The sequence below is a fragment of the Leuciscus leuciscus genome (assembly GCF_965113295.1).
Source record: "Leuciscus leuciscus genome assembly, chromosome: 1".
Taxonomy (NCBI): domain Eukaryota; kingdom Metazoa; phylum Chordata; class Actinopteri; order Cypriniformes; family Leuciscidae; genus Leuciscus; species Leuciscus leuciscus.
In genome coordinates, this window is record NC_138725.1 from 72,624,397 (window position 1) to 72,638,918 (window position 14,522).

Genomic DNA, 14,522 nt, shown 5'->3' on the forward strand with positions numbered 1-14,522 from the left:
CGTGTGTGTGTGTGTGTGTGTGTGTGTGGCAGAGGATCGATAATCATTCTGATACTGCAATTATGCTTCCATCACTAATTAAACTGTTGTCTTCATGAGTCTTTTCAGACACCCATTTAGTGAAATGGACACTGCAGACAGGAAATGACAGCATAAATTTCAATATAGCAACATTATACAGGCTGTTAATTCAATATGAAGAGTTCAGATGCAAAAGCCTTTAAGTGCCATCTGAAAGTTTCTTCTAGAACGATCATTTTTATAAAGCTTGTATATTTAAGTTAAGTCATTTCACTTAAATGACAATTAACAGGTTATTTTCATTGCCATTTAAGTGAAATTATTGAACTTAAATATACGAGCTTGATAAAAATGATCATTCTAGAAGAACATTTCAGATGGCACTTAGAGGCTTTTGCATCTGAACTCTTCATATACTGTAGAATCTCATGTTATTGCAAGAGAAACACTGTTAAGCAGACACACTTTTCTTTTTCTTTTTTTTCAGTATAACATACACAATACTAAAAAAAAGTTAAATGTATTTATTTATTATGTTTTCTTCTTAACAAATGCTTAATATATTAGTACTGAGAGACTGTTTTCCAGCTAATGCAACACTGATCAATTATAAATGAGCTTCTCTGGAAAAAATAATGCAATGCTTATTCTGATGAGCAATTATGCAGTCTTTTGCTTCTCTTAAGAGAACACTGGGTGGTTTAGTGGTTTAAGAAGATATTCTTATATTGCATATTGTGCACTGGTAACAATGAGTAATGTGATCGTTCACACAGACAATGATGGGAAACGCCGCTTTCCTTATAACGTATAATGTTGTCCGTGGATCATTGACAAATAAAGCTTTAAAAAATGTGTGTGTTTTTTTAATCTTTTTAAAACCAATACATATTTTTGAGTCATGCACAAGTTTCAGTTATTAAATAACATTAAAAAGTGTTTCAATTATTATTTTTTTTACTGTTTTTATGTCAGGTAGTACAACCAAATAGTATGTGTAGTTGTACCATCTGACATGGAAAGTGTACCAACCTACCCATACTTGAGAGCAGTTTTCACCAGTGTACACTGATAAAAATGATTTTGTGGTAAAGTAAATACTACAGAAAAAAACTATGTAATTTACATGAAAAAGTTAGTCCAGGCAAGAGTTTAAAAAAATGAAGTAAATTCTATATTAGTACTCAATTCAAGCGTGTAGAAATGAAAGCGTAAATATCAACTATAAAATTAAGTAAAATTACTCAACTTTTCTGATACTGGGGTTCCCATCATGCACTGGGCCTTGAATAATTAATGAGGTTGATAATTAATGCGTTTTCAAACTGTATTTACACTGTTTCATCATTGCTTTTGTTGTTAGGATCAGTAACGTGCCATTTTGTGACATTTGGAGTTCTTTTTCTACTCAAAATGACACATTCAAACACAAAAACGATCCATCAAATGTTACCGTCATTGTGTATTGTCTACCAAGTATTGAGATCTCTGCGTTCACATGACGCTTAAATTTGATGTGTAGATATGCTGTTTTACACAATATCTATTGTATTAATTACTTAGGTATTTTTAAGTAAAGCATATACCTTAAAAGTGTGGCTTAATTCAATATTATATTGTTTGAGTGAAATGTATTGCAAAGGAAACTGCAACTAAATAAATATTACTCAACCTTTTACTAGCCAAGTTAAAATTACTTATTTTCTTTGTTACTTTCACTTAACTTAGTTAAGTAGAGTTTACTTAATTCCATAGTGAAATTTACTTTAAAAATATGCGTGCAAAAACTTGCCAAAGAAAAATTGAGTAAATTTTACTGTTTTTTTCAGTGTATGAGAGAGAGAGAGAGAGAGAGAGAGAGAGAGAGAGAGAGAGAGAGAGATACAAACCTTTTCTCTCTGCCAGGATCAGGCGGGCTCCTCTGAATGATGCATTATCATCTTTACTGTTATTACCTTGTCAATTCATAATAAAAGACTCATGTTTGCAATTGTGCCACCCTCACATTTGGGAATATACACATTGCTGGACAAAAGTTTTTCAATTACCTCTTTAAAACTATTGATATTTATTACATTTGGTTACAGGTTTCAAACCTAAAAGGATGCCATATTATTCAGTCTTTAATTTTGTATTATTAAGACATCATTTTAAATAGTTTCTTCGTCCTGTTAATTTGTTCGGACAGTTGCTCCACCTGATATTTTGTGGGTTGAAGTTAACAAAAACAAAATAATATGTAGATTATTTAAATGTACTAAAAATGTATTCCCACTAAATATGTTTAATAGAATAAAGTGATATATGTCATAATTTTAAAAGGAAATAATGCACTTTGACACAAAAATACACGTCATGTCATTGACCTTCGTACGTTTTAAATTGAATTAACATAATATTTTACGTAAAGTATAGGCATAGCCTACTGTCAGGGCTGGACTGGCCATCGGGCATACCGGGCATTTGCCCGGTGGGCCGACGTGCTTTTTGGGCCGATACATCTCATACTCATACATAATTTTTATTATTTTTCTATTTTTTATTTTTTTTAACGGCCCATAAAATTTGTACATCGGCGGCCCATTCGTTTTGTTTTGTTTTGCTTAATTGGCGGCGCTGGGTTTGTGCCGGTGTAATGCAGTGGTCAAAAAAAGTCAGTGTTATTATTTTTTTTTTTTTGACAGATCAGCCCATGAAACACGTAGATCAGCGGCCCATTGGTTCTTTTCTTGATTGACACTGGGCTGGCCCAATCACAACTTTAAACTAGTGAGCGCGCGTGCAGCAGTTTCAGTTGTATCTGTCAAAGTAGTCTGCGAGATGGAGAAGAAACGCAAGGATTGTGCAGAGAAATAGCGTGAAAAAATTGAACCAGGCCCTTAAAGCAGACACTGTAAAATGTGTCAAAATATATGTTTTCTGCCCTTCATCAGCTCCTGTGATGATGATGATAGTGAGGAGGATCAGGAGAGAGATGAGAAAGTGTAGAGCCTGCGGTAAGCAGAACTACTTTCAAAACACTTAAGCTATGTCATGATCGAGTGTAGGAACCCATAACCCAGTTACAGATTATTTCCACATTGCATAGTTGACGATTACATAGACAGTATATAAAGACGATTACCGCAATTCACTAGAAATTTAATGAGAGGCGTTTGTAAACCATGTTTTCCGCCAAAATAAAAGCTTGATGCAGTTTGCGTCAAAATAAAAGATCATGTGCTTATCTCTTTCAAGTATAGAAATTGGTCCAAAACTAATTATGAAAGTTTCCTTTATTTTTTAGTGCATTTGTTTTACAAAATATGGCTATTACTGTCATTGGATTAATATTATAACTATTATTATGTAGTAGGTGTAATGTAAATAGACACTGTAACTAAAAGAGGTTTGAATTTTTCGTTTAATTTGCACACTGAATATGGGTTGGAGATTTTAATTTTGAACTCTCAAAGTGCACCAGATTGATGAATTTAACATTAAAATGCACAAAATTTTCTCACGTGGGGGCATGCCCCCGGACCTCCCTAGAAGAACCAAGGTCCACCCACCACAGTTTTACCAAAAATCCTGTGAGAAACACTGGTATTGCTATGCCATTGCAGCTTATAGCTTGTTTTAGGATTCATCACTGTGGAGTATAGTTCAACTGTATTAATTAATAAATGTCAAATTTTCACTCGTTCCTATACTCACTCATGACATGGCATTAGTGGTTTTAAGGAATAGGAGTTGTATGCATATAATTAAGGGCGTGCAAAGATGGGTTGTGTTTATGATCATATAGTGGGCCAGTCTGGGCCAAAATGCCCGGGTCGATTTTTTGTCCCAGTCCAGCCCTGCCTACTGTGTATGTACATACCAAACTTCTTTTTCTGTAAAACGTAACGATTTTATTTCCCGCAAAGACGAAAATCTTCCAATGATTGTGTAGAATTAACTCAGCTTTAGAAAGAAAATTAAAATCCGGCCACCGGGGTAAAAAAACAACAAAAAAACGAGTTTCTCTGACTTACTGTTTGTTTTTTCTGCTTTAATATCCATGGGCGGGAGATCATGATCAGGCGCGTGATGCAGCTCACCGCCGCAGACGCGCGTGCTATATAAACCCCGCGCGCACCACAACCGGATTACAACCAGCACAAGCTGTCAGAGAGAGAGAGAGAGAGACAGAGAGACAGACAGAGAGAGAGAGAGAGCTGCTGAAATCACTTGTCCAGAAGAGACTCCGAAAACAAACGCGCCATGGAGGCTGGAACGAGAGGGATGCACTGGAAACTTTTGTTACTTTTTTGTCTTTTAGCGGACGGGATGAGCCAGGACTTCGGACAGACCCAGTTCATTTGCACGTCCGTTCCCAAGGATATGGACATATGCGCCGCCACACTGCAGAACAGCGTTCCCGGGGAGGACCTCAAGAGCACGGTCATGCAACTGCGAGAGACTGTGCTGCAACAGAAGGAAACGATCATGAACCAGAAGGAAACGATCAGGGAACTGACTTCCAAGCTGACGCGGTGTGAGAGTCAGAGCGCGTCCGAGCCCGGAGACGCGCGGGTCGGCGGACGACGGAAGGAAATGGGCACCAAGAACACAATGGGAGATGTGTCGAGGGGTCCCACGGACACACTGGCTCAACTCTCGCAGACTTTACAGTCACTCAAGCAGAGGCTTGAAAACCTGGAGGTAGGCTATGTTTGTTCTCTCCTGGAGCGCTTTCTTCCATCCGAGGTGGATTCTCACAACTTTATTTTAGAATAGTACACCGATTCACCACATTAGAAAGCGGTGCTGAATAATGGCGCATAATCCTCTTTTAAAAGACGCATTACGCCTACTGAGACTGCTGACAGAAAACCGTAGATTAAAATGAAATAATTAAATAAATATTAAAAGAACTATTCCGAATCTTTCACACCATGGCCAGTAAAATGAGTCTTGCTTAACGTTTCAGCGCATTTTTTTATTTTATTTTTTTTTTACGTAAACTAGCCTGTTTTCTGATAATGAACATTGTAACGCATTTCATTCATATGCATGATATAATCATCTAGGAAAAAAAACTCTTAACTAAAAAAAATGCATTATACACAGTGTGCAGTTGTTTCCGCATAATCTGGACCCTTAAAAATTACTTTTATTTGTGTAACTTAATTCATTCAGGTTGATTGATCAAATTTATTCAAATGTATTATATTTCATAACACAAGTGCGCCTTTCTTATAAGGTTGGCGTTTTTTTTATTTTATTTTTTTAATGTAAACTCAAATGAAACATTCATCTCACAAACAGATATTCACATTTATATTCCATAGCAATTCAGCCGGAATAACAACTCCGTCCAGGCGAACAGCTTGAAGGATCTTCTTCAGAACAAAATCGACGACCTGGAGAAGCAGGTCCTGTCCCGTGTGAACGGTTTGGAGGAAGGGAAGCCCGGGTTGCGCAACGAGAGCGAGCAGCGCGGGCGCGTGGAGTCCACTCTCACCTCACTGCACCAGAGAATAACCGATCTAGAAAAAGGTAACCGTTCGCGTTTCTGCTCCACCTATCACATGCGTGTCGTGTAGATGTAACGGGCGCTTTCCTTACCTTCTTTCTTTATTCCATGAGAAAATACTCTTGAGCGAGCCAGCATGGATAATAAATTGCCGTCGTGGTGTCGCTGGTGTGTCGCAGAGAGGAGGGGGTCTACAGAGCTGCATTGCTTTGCATATCCAATTCCACCCAACCAGCTTTATAGCGTGATTTACAGATTGGTACCAGAGAGTTTTTGCAAGCTCATGAATTTTCATTCATGTGAATCACGTTTTCGTCGGTCATTAAAATGCATAATTTCCCACAACCTTTTACAGTCTTAAAGGCATGAAGGGAATTTTAAGGGATGCGGATTTTCATCATTTACTCGCCCTCATTCTATTCCACACAAATAAGACTATTTCTTCTGTGAAGCACAAAGAGACTTTGCAGGATGTCCAAGCTGAGCTTTTCCATCCAATCACATCACCAAGCTCCAAATATGTTTTGAGCTTTAAAGGGATAGATCACCCAAAAATAAAAATGACTCTATAATTTACTGACCCTCAAGCCGTCCTAGGTGGATATGAGTTTCTTATTTCAGCCAAACACAGTCGGAGTTATAGTAAAAAAAAAAAAAAAATCCTGGCTCTTCCAAGCTTTATAATGGGAGTGAATGGGGCTCAAGATTTTGAAGCCCAAAAAAACACATCCATCCATCATAAAAGTGTGAGCTCTGACCCGACGCATGACGTATGATGTAGGAGTAGCGTAAGCTTAGGTTAGAGTAAACACCTCTCGTGGTTCAAACAACAAAACTCAAGCTTCTCCCATATTTCTCTTTAAATAAATGTCGTTTTAGACTTCTAATTCTTGACCGGTGTTTTGTTTTACTCTATCCTCTCAGTGTTTGTCAATACGTCATGCGTTGAGTCAGAGGTCAATCTTCCACCGGAACTAGACTCGTGTACGGCCGTTACCGGATGCCAGCGATTACAGTTTATAAAGTTATAAATAGGGATATTTTTCTTACAAAACTGCATGGCTTCACTTCAATTAACCTTTACTAGGCCTTCAATGGCCTTTATTAACCCCTTGCAGCCATCTGGATAACTTTTATGATATCTGGATGCGCTTTTTTGGGCTTCAAAATCTAAGGTACCCTTCACTCCCATTATATAGCTTGGAAGAGCCAGGATTTTTTTATATATAACTCTGTGTTTGACTGAAAGAAGAAAGTCATGTACACCTAGGATGGCTTGAGGGTGAGTACATCTTTGGATCATTTTCATTTTTGGGTGAACTAACCCTTTAATGGCTAATTGATCAAATCAATAAAATTGTTTCTGAAAACAACCAAGAACGAATAGCATAAATGATTAGTCACGTTTTTTCCCTGTGCACACAGAACCTCATCCACCCTCATATGAGGAGTATATAATGCATTCAGTGGCAGCGGTCAGAGCGAGCTGTAATAGAAAAGTGCACGACGCAAGTGGCCAAAAAGCCTGACAGCACTTTAGCCTATATGAGATGCTTCAGAGAAGTGAATGAGCATCTAGTTTCATGTTGCCTGTCAGCTTGTGTCAGATTTCTTGTGCCGCTTAATGCTCCATACAAGGGGTTTGCCCTAGCCTGGTACATAAATCACATTTTATGGTTATTCGTATCTGTAAATGTTATAAATTCAGGACAGAAAGGGATAAATCATTGTGACTATATATTCATGTTGATAAATATTTGTGTTTGAATGTTACATTTAGGTAACTATATTTTATAAGAACAGTACCAGTAATGGGATCAAATTCTTACATTTATTTATGTAAATGACAGTAATTCTGTTATTTCTACGCATGTTCAAAAAAAGTTAATTTGTACATTGTTTGGATGAAAACATTGAGTAGGATTTGGAATAAAATAACAGATTAATTGATTAGAAACCATGTCTTGATGTAAGAGGTGACTTGTTTAAGACTTAAGGAGCAGCGTGTTTAACACATTCGTTTATGTTCTATGGAGGAGAGAATATTGTATGGGTTTGGAATAACTCGAGAGTGAGTAAATTATATGACAGAATGTAGTTTTTGGGTGAACTATTCCTCTGCCTGAGACCAGAAATGCTGCCAACCATTGATTGCAGCTTTTTCTCCTTGTTACCTGTAGAGCGAATCAAACACAAGGGTAGAAATAAATAAGACGAGGGAGACTCCCAGGTGGGAGGACAGAACTAGTGTGCTTTTCTTTCCCCAGGCGAAAATAAACAAATAAATCAATAGATGTTTTTTGGTTATTATTATTTATTAGAAGTATACTTTAAACACACCTTTTTTATATGAATACATTTATACACAGCAATGATTAGAATTGTATAGAGATTTTGTATGCATTTAGTTGAGTTTCCACCGCAGGAACTTTCCCCAGGAACCAGGGTCTAAATGAAGTTCCTGGTAAAAATCACCCTCAGAAAGTCCCTGCTGGCGAGGTAGTACTTTCTCAAAGTTCAGGAACTTTCGGGGGTGTGACTTGGGCGCTGAACATGCTGATTGGTTGAGCTCATGCCGCATTTTGATTGGTTGACTCCATGCTGCATTTTTTTTCAACCACCATTTTCAAATCTGTTGCGTTGCGTGCAGTAAGAGTTGTCTGGTACTCGAATCAACAATGGAGCTTAAAAAGTAAGACAGATGGACCAACAACGAAGTTCAGGCTTTATTAAACTTAAATTCAGATGATGAAATACAGCGGGAACTGGAAAGTAATGCGCAGTCCTACGTCACTGGAATAATTTGCATAATCTTCATGGTACTTTAGACCACGATGGAAACTAAGACAGCAACAGGTCTGGGGAAAAAAGTTCCTGGGACAATTTTTTCCGGGTAATTTTGGTGGAAATGCGGCTGTACACAGTTATTTTGAGAGATTGTCTTGTTTTAGTGCTATACAGTAGACTGCAATGGGAAGATGTTAAATATTGTTTGAGGATTGATGTTTGTATTTATTTCTTTTTTTAATGACAGGTCAAAAGGACAACAGACCACTGGATAAATTTCAGTTGACGTTCCCTCTGAGGACCAACTACATGTATGCTAAAGTCAAGAAGAGTCTGCCGGAGATGTACGCCTTCACAGTGTGCATGTGGCTCAAGTCCAACGCCTCTCCAGGAGTGGGGACGCCTTTCTCTTACGCAGTCCCTGGACAGGCCAATGAACTGGTTCTTATTGAGTGGGGAAACAACCCTATGGAAATGCTCATCAATGACAAGGTACATTCCCACTCTATCAGCATTGGGATGGATGGATGGATGGAGTTACAATCTTAAAGCAGGCAGTCTGCATCAAAATGAACGTGATGTTTAGGTTTCATCTGGTTTTTGCCCTCTTTTGATGTAGGTTGCTAAGCTACCTTTCCTGATCAACGATGGGAAATGGCATCACATCTGTATCACATGGACCACTCGAGATGGAGTGTGGGAAGCTTATCAGGATGGTGTAATGAGGGGAAATGGGGACAGTCTGGCCCCTTATCATCCAATCAAACCACAAGGGGTATTGATTCTGGGACAAGAGCAGGTATGCGTCCTCTGTTTGAATTCACTCATCAATACAGAAAAGTGTGCTAGCTCAAGGTGTTACACAAAGATGATTTAATGATGAGCGAAGAATACACAATGGCTCTGTTCCAAAACACAGAGAGCTGCCTACGTAAGGCATCGCAGGCTTTCTCCCATGCAGAGGCTCTTCCAAACAGCAACTGCCTTGTAAAACACCTCGTTTTTTTTTTTTTTTTCAAATTGAAAGGCAGCATTGCAAGTATTCTTCTCAGATAAGACAATCCAATAATTTATTGAAGCAAGCAATACATAAAAAATTTTCAACAGTCTTAAAAAGATATATTTGAAAATACATACATAAACAATATTTAATGCTTTGTATTTTTATGGTATTAGTGGATCAAATACTAGCTTAGAAATATTTAGTGCTAAACTCTATTGTGAGTTTGTGTAAGGGGCATAATTTCAATAACATTACAACGCATGTATATGTTCACTTAGGAAGATACATTTTAGTTAGGATGCTGCCTGGTCACAACAAAATTTTGGCGAAGTTTCGCAGGTGAAAATAGCCAAATTTTCTATGGTCAAAAGTATAGCGATGTATGACGCACAGATCAGTTTTAAACTAAGCAGCTCGTCTAATCCGTATGACCAACTTGAACTCGTTGCGAAATCTGTCATAGATATTAAAATTACTAGATTTCGCTTACGAGAAACCGGCGAACAACTGTAAATGTGAATGCGTCTCTAGAGGGCTTTTGACACTTGAACAAGTTAACCCTGCGTCATTTTAAACTGTGTTATCTTGATTCACGTTTCACATTGCTCATAATTTACCTGGGGTTAACAATTAATCCTGGGTATTCATAAGCTGCCGTTTTACACGGTACACGCTAAACCCTGGGTTAACGTCCTCATTTGCATATTTACGGTGTCACTGATTGGATGAATACCGCATGTGATATGCTTACATAAGGGCTCTACACTAGCATTGCGCATCCTCATATAATATATTGCCGACTGTACTATTAAATTTATCCTGAATGGACGGTTTGAAATATAAAGGTAAGATTGAAACAGTCTCCTCTTCACTCCAATTGACACGTCTTCTGTCACCATTTGATATTTTTCCCCTCAAATGCTGAAACTACTTTTTATACAGTGCACTGTGTTTGCATGACTGACCAAAGCATGTGAATATGAGGCGCTATTGGTTGTCGGTTGTTGAGCATCTAGTCACAACATTCTAACACCGCTTTGTTTCACAGTGTACAAGTTTGGCACCACAATGCAGGGTTAACACCGTAAAAGCAGTGCTAACCCTGCTCCGGGGCAGGGTTTCATAACCCTGGGTAAAAAAACAGTGCTAATCCTGCTTCTAAATTACAAGTATGAAACGCTCCTTTATCTGGGGTTAAAGGCAGGGTTTAGAATGACGATAACCCGGGGTTAAAGGGGCAGTATGTAAAATTGCAGCTAGTGGTTAAAATGAGTACTGCAGTCCAAATTAAAAAAATATTGGAGAGAGTTCTTTACCCCGCCCCCTCCTCCTCAATGCTCATTAAGGTTGCCAGATTGTGGACACGCAACGGGAGCAATTGCAATTAACAATGGAAGGTGAGGAGACTTAGGGTAGTCAATTGAACGGTATTTGCGCCGTTATTAATCGGCCCCAAAAAAGCATGTCTTAAACCAGATGCTAATTTGCGCGGCTCTTGGTAGATTGCATTGGTCCTTATGGAAATGATCCGGTTGCCTCTATGTTCTTTAATTTGCACGTCGTCAGTAGATCATGCACAGAACTTTCCACTCCCGTCGGCGCTTTTTTGGAATTGCGCTAATTTGCCCTGTTTATTAAATCTGGCCCTTAATCTGGAAATTGATGAGTTGATTTATCCGTGTTTTAATATGCTTTTTAGATGGATGCCGAGGCTTTTTAGGTTGGGTAGAATCTGCGATCTCTGACCCAGTTCGTTTGCTGGCTTCCACAGCTGCAATACTCTGTATTTTCAACAAACTGGCAACCCGGGTGTGTCGAAATATTATTGGGAAAACTGGCAGCTGGTGGAATCACACAGATCAAAATAAAAACAGACATTCCGACACGGAATACACATTTCAAAGTAGAATAACTGCCGGTAACATTGTTCTTATGTGAACTTAGCATGTTTTCTAAATATCTGCAAACATATTATGGTATTTCTATGGTTTAATACAGTTAAATAATTACATACAGCACCTTTAAGCACAGTGTGAAAAGCCCTCAGAGGTCAACACACTATGTTTAGTAACAGAGGCAATTATACGAAGTTATAATTGTAAACAGTCAGTTCTAAAATACACTATAGTACAGCCAATAGACAAGAAGGTTTTGGCTCATTTTAAATGGAGAGACCTTCAAAGACAACTGTAGGGATGAAACGCATTTATGAATCATTTATGTGCAGATTAGCTTTCAAAGGTTAACAGGGACTAATCTTATGTCTTTGAAGGCATTCAACGTTTATTTTATCTGCATCTCAAATAAATGTTATCTACCTGCAGGACACTCTTGGTGGAGGGTTTGATGCTACTCAAGCGTTTGTCGGTGACATGGCCAATTTCAACATTTGGGACCGAAAGCTGTCCGTGGGAGAGATTTATAACTTGGCCACATGCAGCAGCAAAGCACTAGTGGGGAACGTCTTCTCTTGGTTGGAAACCAGCATTGAGATCTACGGAGGGGCTTCGAAATGGACATTTGAGGCCTGCCGCCAACTGAACTAAAGAGCACAGAAATCTCCCAGCCAATGGGAGATGTGAGTTACCAGGTGTCTGTTACCAAATCATTCATCTTTAAAGCACATTTTCAATCAAGGCCGAACATGGACATCAATATCAACTGGAATTTTCTAGATATTTCTATATATCTTGTCTCTTAACACTTTTCAGTCCTAAAAACGATCACGTCTTTGTCATTTATTTTTGGATCTCGAAGGCAAAAGCTGGTGTTGGTGATAATTCAGAGTTTTAGCTTGAAGGCACCGTGGTTCTGCTTTGGGCAAGCAACGCCTTACTGGAAAACTACTTAACGTGATACGGCTCAGACTTCCATCTTAACAGCCTGGATCATTTGACCGCTCCCTTCGTACAGGAAGCCATGTAGTCATGCAGTAGATTTCTGAACCACTTAGGTTACTGTTCTCCATCAGGATTATTAGATAGATCTATCCACTGCCTGGGATACTCACTGTGAACTTCAGATGTAGAATGTAAAACAAGCAAAGCTGAGTGTGTTATTCTTTTTTCACACGCTTCTGTTCTGTCTTATCACCTCCTGCTTGAAGCATTTTATTTATTTATTTATTTTTTGGTGTGTCTGTGTATGTGTGTGTGGGTTTGTAAAAAATAACTTGATAATTGCCAACACATTTCAAGCCTGGGTGCCTTGGGCTGTTGAAAAAAAAAAAATATCAACACATTTGTCATTATTTGCAGTGTACTTCTATTTATCTCTTTCTTTCCTTGTGTAACTACTGATACTTTATGTTGATTACAACTTGTCACAATTGAAATGGTCAGGCTGGTAATTCAAAGTTGTTTAAATCGTGGCGTGCTCGGCAGGTGTTTGTATTTTTCAAGGAATGTTACGTGTAAAGAAAACAGCATGAACATCTCAATGCTGCAACAGCATCAATGAAAAACTGCTTTTATTAGCTCATTTTGGGTTGAGATTTTATACTGTATTGTTATATGCTAAAAGCATGGCAGCACTGAAAGATGAAAAAGGTCTAAGTTTTGTAATAAAATTGTTATACAAAAAATAGCACGCGTGTTAGTGCCTAAATGATTGATTTGCAATAAACAAATGCCATGAACTACTGGGGAAAAAAATACATTCAAAAGTAGTCAGTAAGTATTTGAATAAATAAATACTTTTATTCAGCAAGGATAGATGCTAAAGACATTTATAATGTAATAAAAATGTCTATTTTAATTAAATGCTGTTCTTTTGAACGGTCTACTCAAGAATCTTCTAATTGATGAATCCTGAAAAAGAAAATCATGGTCCACAAAAATATGAAGCACTACTGTTTTCAACATTGATAATCAGAAAATCTCTTAAGCACCAAATCATCATATTACAATGATTTTTGAAGGATCAAGTGACACTGAAGACTGTAATGATGCTGAAAATTCAGCTTTGCATACCCAGTTAAATATTAAAAACATACATTAGAAAAAAAGTCATTTTAAATAGTAATTATATTTCACAATATTACTGTTTTTACTGTATTTTTAATTAAATATATGCAACCTTGGAAAATAGATTTTCTTTAAAAACATTAAAAGATCTTACCGACCCCACACTTTTGAACTGTAGATGTTATACCAGTAGCCTCACATAGCCAGACTTTTAAATATTGGCATAATCCCAGGTCCACTTTCAGTTTTTTTCTGGTCAAGAACCGCTCACTTAAAAAGAAAAAGACCATCTTACCAACATGTAAAGCATAGGCGTACTCTAATAGTATATTGCTGCAGAATAAACTCATTCAAAATATGGTGTGCCATGAACAAAGCAATTATCGGGGCCAAGCACAAAGAACATGTCATGCCAACATGGCTGGGAGCATCAGACCAACTGCAACAATAAGCGATTAAAGACATATTAAGACCATTTTAGGAAAATTGGCTGGAAAATCATAAGTACAATCATTAGTAATTTGATTTAATGGTTTATCACTTTTGACCAATAGGTGGTTTTATGACCAAATTGATGTGTTGTGGTCAGAATAAGGTGACAATGACACGTGCAAAGTTTGGTGTCAATGACAGTTTCGTCGATCGACACAAAAATCATAACTTTTTGGCAGCACTGTCTGAAGATGACCTGACTCGAATTTGGTTCGAAAAAATGTTTTTTTTTAAAGAAAATCAAAATGGCGGACAGGAAGTTAGGCCGACTATGGCAAAATTGGTATATGTTCTCCGCATGACCCAAGGAATCTATTAAGACCATTACAATAGGCAAATTTAATCAGAAGTTATTATCATTTATGTAAATTTCATTATAACTTTTTGAGTACTGTCGGGGCTTAGTCCTGAAGACACATATCGAGTTTTGTAACAATATGCCAATGCGTTTGTCATATCGAGTTTTGTAACAATATGTCAATGCGTTTATAAAATATATACTTTTACGACAAAATTCTAATTGGCCAATATGGGAAAATTGGGTATCGTTCGACTCGGCATGCTGCACCAAATCTAAACAGACCGTTCAGAAGTTATAAGCAAAAATGTTTTATATCTCCTGACCACTAGGTGGCACTGCGCCGAAACTGTGCAGGTAATCTCAGGTCATGGTTGTCATAACACACACCAAGATTGGTCAGAATACACTAAAGCGTTACAGACATATAGCCTCACGTTCATTTAGGCATGCTCT

General features: G+C 37.8%; 1 protein-coding gene and 1 long non-coding RNA gene across 2 annotated transcripts in view; both read left to right on the plus strand.

Annotated features, from left to right (window-relative positions):
• Positions 1 to 14,522, plus strand: part of LOC309512741 — a 334,001-nt gene that overhangs the window by 197,830 nt on the left and 121,649 nt on the right. The gene's annotated exons all lie outside the window — the stretch shown is intronic.
• nptx1l (neuronal pentraxin 1 like) lies at positions 4,144 to 12,977 on the plus strand. Its single transcript, XM_082186341.1, has 5 exons — positions 4,144 to 4,707; positions 5,337 to 5,544; positions 8,556 to 8,800; positions 8,928 to 9,107; positions 11,636 to 12,977. The coding sequence occupies exons 1-5, from the start codon at positions 4,267 to 4,269 to the stop codon at positions 11,855 to 11,857; spliced, it is 1,296 nt and encodes a 431-aa protein (XP_082042467.1). The 5' UTR covers positions 4,144 to 4,266; the 3' UTR covers positions 11,858 to 12,977.